Source organism: Arachis ipaensis, chromosome B04 (assembly GCF_000816755.2).
Source record: "Arachis ipaensis cultivar K30076 chromosome B04, Araip1.1, whole genome shotgun sequence".
Classification (NCBI taxonomy): domain Eukaryota; kingdom Viridiplantae; phylum Streptophyta; class Magnoliopsida; order Fabales; family Fabaceae; genus Arachis; species Arachis ipaensis.
In genome coordinates, this window is record NC_029788.2 from 131,833,457 (window position 1) to 131,841,332 (window position 7,876).

The 7,876-nt window shown below is 35.1% G+C and overlaps 1 protein-coding gene across 1 annotated transcript; it reads right to left on the reverse strand.

Moving 5' to 3' along the window:
• LOC107635617 (fanconi-associated nuclease 1 homolog) lies at nt 658-6,956 on the reverse strand. The gene is made up of 15 exons (XM_016339136.2): nt 6,746-6,956; nt 6,319-6,508; nt 5,777-6,216; nt 5,467-5,571; nt 5,101-5,341; nt 4,957-5,019; nt 4,313-4,387; nt 4,085-4,203; nt 3,662-3,732; nt 3,498-3,585; nt 3,275-3,415; nt 2,981-3,201; nt 2,327-2,600; nt 1,965-2,198; nt 658-1,714 (listed from the first exon to the last, which is right to left on the reverse strand). Exons 1-15 carry the CDS (start codon nt 6,845-6,847, stop codon nt 1,280-1,282), a joined length of 2,799 nt encoding a protein of 932 aa, XP_016194622.1. The 5' UTR covers nt 6,848-6,956; the 3' UTR covers nt 658-1,279.

The following is a 7,876-nucleotide window of genomic DNA, read 5'->3' on the forward strand; positions in this document are numbered from 1 at the left end:
ATTTCTTTAATATCTATCTATATCTATTATTATGAGATTTACACCACCACGTCCGTCTTGCACTTTCTAATAAACTTTGTAAACATACCTCTTGACATACCTAAAAGATTTTATTTTTTTACCATTTTATCATTTTATTTTTTTAATATTTTTAAATAAATCCTTAAAAATTTAAATATAAATAATCTCTTTAACAATTAAACCTTATTAATGGTCCTTAAAAGTAATTTACTTATGTTCCGAGATTTCTTCTGGAAAGATTAGTATGGACTTGACTAAAAGTGATGTAAAAGTAAAACAGTAAAAGAGAGCTCTCTAGATAAGGATGGCTCCGCTAATGATACCTCATACCTAGATATTTAGTTGATTACGAACCGTGAATGTTTCGGTTGCTTGTGAGAGTAGCAATCTGTTATTGAATTGCATTTATTTTGACTTGGAACTTTAGATTTGGCTTTAATAATAATTGGAAGCTTCTACACAGCAATGTTAACAAGCACGAGATATTAAAATACATACATTTTATAAATCTGGTATGCGGCCGCCGCCAATCTAGAACATGAGACTTTTAGGGCGAATGATCTTTGTAGTTGAACTACATATTGAATTGAATTGAGGACTAAAATAAATCAAGTGGGGATATCTTTAGAAACATGACCTGAATCTATGCTACAAATTAAATTAAATTACAGAAACAATTACACTAACTGTGGATGAATTTTTCACAGCTTCTTTTAGCTTTGAATTTGATTTATGTCAGGATAACATGAATTTCAATTACACAAGGGGAAGACAAATCTCAAACTCTCAATTGACACACACAGAAAATTAGACTTGAGCATGAAGATTTCCCTCAATAAGCAATCTTTTGCATATAATACAGAAATCTGAAACAACTACCCCAGAACAATATTATGTAGGATCAATATGTTTTTTTTAGCTGGGATCCAATGCTTCACTGTCCTCATTCATCTTGTAGATATCTCGTTACTTTATTGTCTAGAGTAGTTCAATTTTTTTGGCCATAGCAGTCAATTTTATCTACAAGGATGTTTGGTTCAGGGATAAAAATGGAGTGGAATTTTCATGGATGACCTCCACGTATCCTCATTTTGCAGACTAACTAACCACATACTAGTAATGCTCATAATTTGACAATGAACATTTTAGAGGATGAACTCTTCACGAGTGATGAAAACTTTGCTAGAGGATAGAGGTGATTTCCACAATGTGTTTCTCCTCTAACTTAAATTTCAAGCAACTGTAATAATGTGTAGATCTACAAAGGTTTCACTTTACATACCTCAACGACAAATCCACAATCCATGAGCAATAGTAGCCATGCTCTCTGCTGTTCGGAGAGACGATCCCTTGGGCCTTTCACTTCAACAAGCTTGGCTTCACCGCTGTATTCTCCATTGAAACGCCATAGCAGCAAATCAGGCATTCCACTAGACCAGCTCCGATAGTCTTGAGTAAGAAGTTCACAAAGAGAAGCCAAACAATGGCCCCCGACGCAAGTAACAGCAGCACGTAGCTCGTGTAAGGTATGGCGGTCCCAATTAACCCCTCTACAAGCCGTTCCATTATGGGTTTCCCATGACTTTATTAGACATTCCTCAGCCATGCCATCGCGAATTTTCCGCAGATGGGATTCTATGCTACTCTTTCTCACTGAATAAAAGCTATCGGTACCCAAATCCAAAGGAGCATTCTGTAAATTCAAAGACATTTCATCGGTTTAATAAGCAAACCTATATGCGGTTTTATAATAAATAGACAATACAAAGTGCCCAACACCACAAATTATTAAGTAAAAATCAGTAGGGTTAATCACCAGAGGTGACAATTACAAAAGGAATAGACATGGTGAAGCAAAACGTAGCGGTAGAAATATATATACAGCATCATGTTAGGAAAAAATAGAAGTTTGATTCATCTTAAAATTATCAAAAAATATGTACCTGAAATCTAGTATAGAAGACATTTGGCACATCAGCAAATATGACATCCCACATTAGAAGCCCAAAAATGGTTAACCAAATGCCACTCTCTGTGTGGACACCTTGCCATCCACCTCCTTCCCCGGCATAATAATACAAAGCAAGTTCTTCAACTCCACATTGCTCTCCCTCTTCATTGTAGAACCTGCTCTTTGCTCCCAAATCAGAATTTATGGGTCTCCCTTGAACATAAACCTGAACCATTATAGCAGTCACAATGACAATGAGTGACAAGGTCATTAATGATTAATTTGACTTGATATGCAACAAGCAAAAAGTAAATCAGAAATCAGAACCATGGAATAATAAAATAAAGCAATTACCTCAGGGATCTTCCTCATAGCAGACCTTGAAAAACTAGGAACTTTCCATCGCCTTGGTGGTTTTCCTAAGCGAACAACTCGCCTTTGCAATGCCATTCTTGAACCAGCACGTACCCAGGGATCCAGCAACCCATTTTCAGCAACTTGAAGGCTCTCCTCAGTGTAGCCAAGGTGCTCCAGGTCAACTGATAACCTCAATGTCCAATACCCTCTTCTTACATCACAAGTGAAACAATTTAGCAGCCACTTTAGTAGGTCAATTGCATCCCTATACCTGGGAAACAGACACCACTCCTATCAACATCTACTGCAACATGGTCATGTCTATGTAACCACTAATAACAGTTACACGCTCCACATAGTATTCAATATTCATACTGCAGAAGCAAGAAGACTCCCCATGAGCACAAATGTTTTAATATTAATTCTAGTAGCTGGATTGTTGAACATAATTATGCCCATCAAAAAACTATGGAAGACATTTGCTAAACATCAAATTATCTTAAGATGAAGGATAATGCAGGGGTAATTATTCCAATCATAAGTTTTTTAAGACTTATAGCCAAAGCCCAACAAATTCATATAGGTTTTATGTGCAGCAACATTATACATTCATTTTGCCGGAATCCAGATTAGATTACCTAAATAAAATACCTGCGTTCTTGCTCAAGAAAGGATATCCCTAATATGACGACCTTGGAGTAAACCCATGATGCAGTAAATAAATGGCGGATTGTAATTACAGATTCAGAGGTCAAGTACTGGATGGGTAAAGCAGCAGATATATGAGATTCAGCAATCTTTATACACCTCAACACTGTGTCAGTTCTATTTGCACCAAGAGCTTCATCCATAATCTGGGCCACTTCAATGGCCTGCATAACTAATGTCATACAAAATAGTGGAAGAAACAGAAGGCCATTAGCATATCTGAACTCAGACATGTACCTCTTCATATGAGAGCAGATCCCTGCGATTTGAAAAAACTGACTCCGATAAGATGCAGTTGTAAGTTGGATACTTCACTTTTCCCATATCAACCAACAGAAAGGACGAGAGATCCTGCTCTCCATTTAAGAAGAAAAGTCTCTGCAGAAGCAATACCATTTACATCAGACATAAACCCAATGAACTTTATTCCGCAATTAAGTAATAGAAACAACAGATGCACCTCAGTACGCCATATGAGAGATTCAGCTTTTGAAGAAATTCTAACACAGGAGCCAGTTCTATTCATAATCATAATGGATAGGCCAGGACTGATCCAAACAAAAACCAGGTGTTAAATCAATTAGTAATTTAGTCACAAAGTATGGATACTATATGTTTGAATACCATAGTCCATCTGCATATGTAGAAACCAGAGATGACACGAGATCTTGCTTCTTCATCCCACGACCACAACTCTAAGACATCAATAGAATATAATTAATTCATAGATAGCCCATTAGAGAACTTAATTATTTGTGGGACAGCAAATTACATATGGGAGATGCATTACCACCTGGCTAATACTACTGTACTAACATATAAATAGAGAAAACACAACAGAATGTTCAAATGTTTGGCCCGTATCTGTCCACATGGTATCTTTGACTATGTAGTCATCAGAAGCCAATCATCAATTTTGGAGCACACCTATGGAAACAACCATATTTAGGAGGATCCATCCAAAGTGCTCCACATATTTATAAAAGAACGCACATGGACAGTATATTCAGGATATCATGGATCTTAAAATAGCAATTTATTTCTAACCTTTTCAAGCATACGCCAAATTTCGCGTAGCTCAGAGACAGATAGTATATTCAAGATATCACTCACATCACTTTCAGACAGTTGATGTGCTTCTTCCATAGAACACATATATCCCTTCTCTGAAAATGGATCGTACCAAAAATGCAGGTACGAAAGTAGTAGTAAGAAGAGCTTGGAGTATAGATAGAGAAACAATAAATATCATACTAATTAATTATATATAATTACCATCGAGTTCCTTGACTGCCTTGTGAACATCCATTATTTCAGGATATGATATACTAGACATGCGAAACCAAGGACCTGCATTATAACCAGATATTAATAACATATGAACTCCGAAAGACAAAATAACAACATTATTAGCAAGGCAAGCAAATTACAACATGGGTACATAAAATTACATCGAGAAGAGCATCTACACATATAGACAATAAAATCAAACAATGTTACAGCTGCATAAGATGCATCTCCTTTGGAAACTTAGGTAGAGTAAAATACTCATAATGATTTTTACAGGACATCCCTGACCAAGGATATGTTGCAGAAGAAAACTGTTTCAATCTGTTTATGCCCCTTTTGGTTTTCAGCACGACTTTTGTAACAAAGCTCCAACATGAGCAATTAAAAAGCTAAACTCTGTATATGGGTTCATTTCTCCAAGAAGGTTCTACCTTTTCACCATGGTTAACAAAGCCTACATATATTTTGGCACCACTATCCCCCATTTAACAGAAATTATAGGGGAAAAAAAGAGAAAATCAAGTAATCAGCTACAGAAGAGAGCAACTTATAACAAAAAGGAGAAGTTAAAATTATCAATATCCAAATAATGAATGAGTAGTTGATAAAATTAGAAATAGTCAAATAACCTTTTCTGGTGTATAGCCGAATAAAAATCCTCTGACTGTCATTTGAGAGTAAAGTGAATGACTCTGTCAATGGATGAGACATGTTTAAACTATCTGATGAAAAGGTTGAAAGAAAAGGTAAGTCTCAACAATTAATATTAATACCCAGATAGGTTTTTTCATCTTCTGTTAGAAGGTGAGTATTATTTCTTAACACCTCTTGTAGCATAAGACAAAAATTCAGCTGATACTTTGCAGATTGAGGTGGATTCCTGCTTACAGATTGAGCTTTTCTCCATAAGCAATTAAATGTCTCATCTCCATAGTTTCTTTCACCATCCGATGTTCTCTGGAGGCGAATTGGGACATTTTCAAGAGAATTCTCAGGAACAGAAATGACACTTCCCTGGAACAAATCCCAATGAGTACAATTATGAGAACATGAAGCAAGTATTTCAACAAAATTTACTATTGGCTCCTCAAGTTCAGATAGATTTGTTAATATTTCAAATTTGAGCTCAAACTGTTTACCAGAAAACGAAAGCCATACTCGTCAACTAGAGGAGATATATATTGTGCTAGCTCACGGGGGAGAAAACCTAATAACTTACAGCCTGCAGAATCCGAAGACACAACCTGAGCCCAAAAGGAGTAACCAGTTACTTAAACTTGTACATAGTGGATAATTTCGTAAAATCGGAACCGACACTATTAAGTCAGATAATCTGATCCTACGTGATATGCTGGGTGATGTCATAAGATGGAGTACTTGATTGTGGCATGTGCTCCATTTGTGCATAAAAGCAATATCCATCAAATATATTGAACATAAGTTGCAAACCTTTATGGCATTGGAATCCTTAACATTATAAGGGTCTCTTGAAAGAGCAATGGTAAGACCAGGAGATATCTCCTCACGATCAGCATATCTCCGGCCAACAATAAAAGTATCAAGTGTAGCTTCAAATGTGTCAGGTTTACAATCATCCATTGGCAATTCAGCCATCTCATTCTTCGGGCAAAAGGATGAGCTGCTAACCATACAATCAATCTCGCTATCAATGAGCAGGCTTTCCTTTCCAGTCAATTCTTCAGATCCACTATCCTCAATTTCCTCCCGAGCAATTGTTTCAGGTGGTGACAGTGGTACAATACCCGGATTGTCTGACTCAACCAACTCATCAGGAACAATTTTGACTTTGGATAATACAGGGCTGAAGTTTAACTGAAGGAGGGTGCGTTGCGTTAGTTTCCGCTTAGTTCCTCGCAACAGACAAGCATCTGAGAAACATAAACCGACATGAGACCTTCATACTTGGAGGATATTCAAAGTTCAATCAATCAAGCAACCAAATCAAAGACCCAAAGTCAAAAACCACATACCCAAATGAGAATTGATCTCATTGTTATTCCCAGGAATCTTAGACCCACAAACGGGACAATCTACAACACTACTTGAAGACAGTGCATTCTCATGCTCATTATCCCCAAAAGACTTCAATCGTTTCAAGTCATCATCCTTCCCCAACTGAATTCCAGAACCGCTATTATCAGAACAAATATCAAAGCAGCTCTGAGAACAAGCAAATTAAAATAAGTTAAGAACAAACATTTGTATCTACATGACCAAATAATCGAATCATCATTCACCATAAAGTTGAAAATGCAAAGGCAAACAGAATTTAAGGACATGTTAAATTGTGAGATGCTACTTGTCTTGGGAGTTCAAAGTTCAAACAGTTGGTGGGCATTAATAGTTGATATTAGAAAGATAAAGGAAATGGAAAAGTGAGGTAATAGGATGGTATGCCTGGTTAGGAGGAAGGGTTTGGGAGAGAATGGAATGGCGATTGGGAAGGAAGCGACGCCGTTTTCCGATCAAACGAACCAAGCTTTCTCTTCCAGTCAGCATCTTAATTCGCCACTGAATTACAGCAACATCATCATGATCAAAGGTGAATAAAGCGCGCCGAAGAGTTTCAACTTTCAACCTTTCAGGAACCCAAGGAAATGAAAACCCTCACACTTTACAGTTCCCGCGTACCACACTTATATTTGCGCCCATTTTTTTTTATCGAAAATGTTTGCTAACTAAAGAAAATCAGTCAAAAATAATCATAATTTGTCTTGTTTAATATTTATTAATTGTTGCGACAATTAATAAATGCTAAATAAAATAAGTTCTGACTGTTTTTTTTGTCTTTTTAATATTTTTTTTTTGATAAACTTTTTCTTTTTTTATTGGGTGAACAGATCAGTGATTTCATCATCTAAATCTATTATTTTTTTTCACAATAGTAGGTAATTTTTTTGTCAAGTAAAATGGAGATAATATATCTCACAATTTAACAATCTAATGATAATATATAGTGGATATTACAATGAAGATGGCAAAAATATCTTTCTATAAAAATATTTTGGTTAAAAATATGGTTTATTTATTTAGCCACACTTTAAACAAAAATAATATTTTTATAAATATCAAAATCTAATCATACAATTTATCATCTAAAAATAAAAAAATATATTCACATAAAAATAATTATAAAATCTTTATTGTAGCATCGACCGTATATATAATCTGAGATACAAGTCATATATAAAACTCGTCATGGAATATATACTGTTTGATAATATTATTTACTTAGTTTTTAGTATAATCGATATACGTAATATGTAAAACTCTTGTTAAATTACTATTTGCGTTTATAGGACTAAATCAACGAGCAGTTAAATAAATATGATACGACAATATTTAAAAATTCCAACTCCAACACCAACATGATAACTATGAATATTTATGATTATCATTATCATCATTATGAAATTATTATGTTATATTGTAATTAAGCACTTTAGCCCCCAAGATGGAGAACTAATATTTCAATTTATCTATTTATCTATTCTTCTATTCTTAATATACTTAATATATAAAAATAGA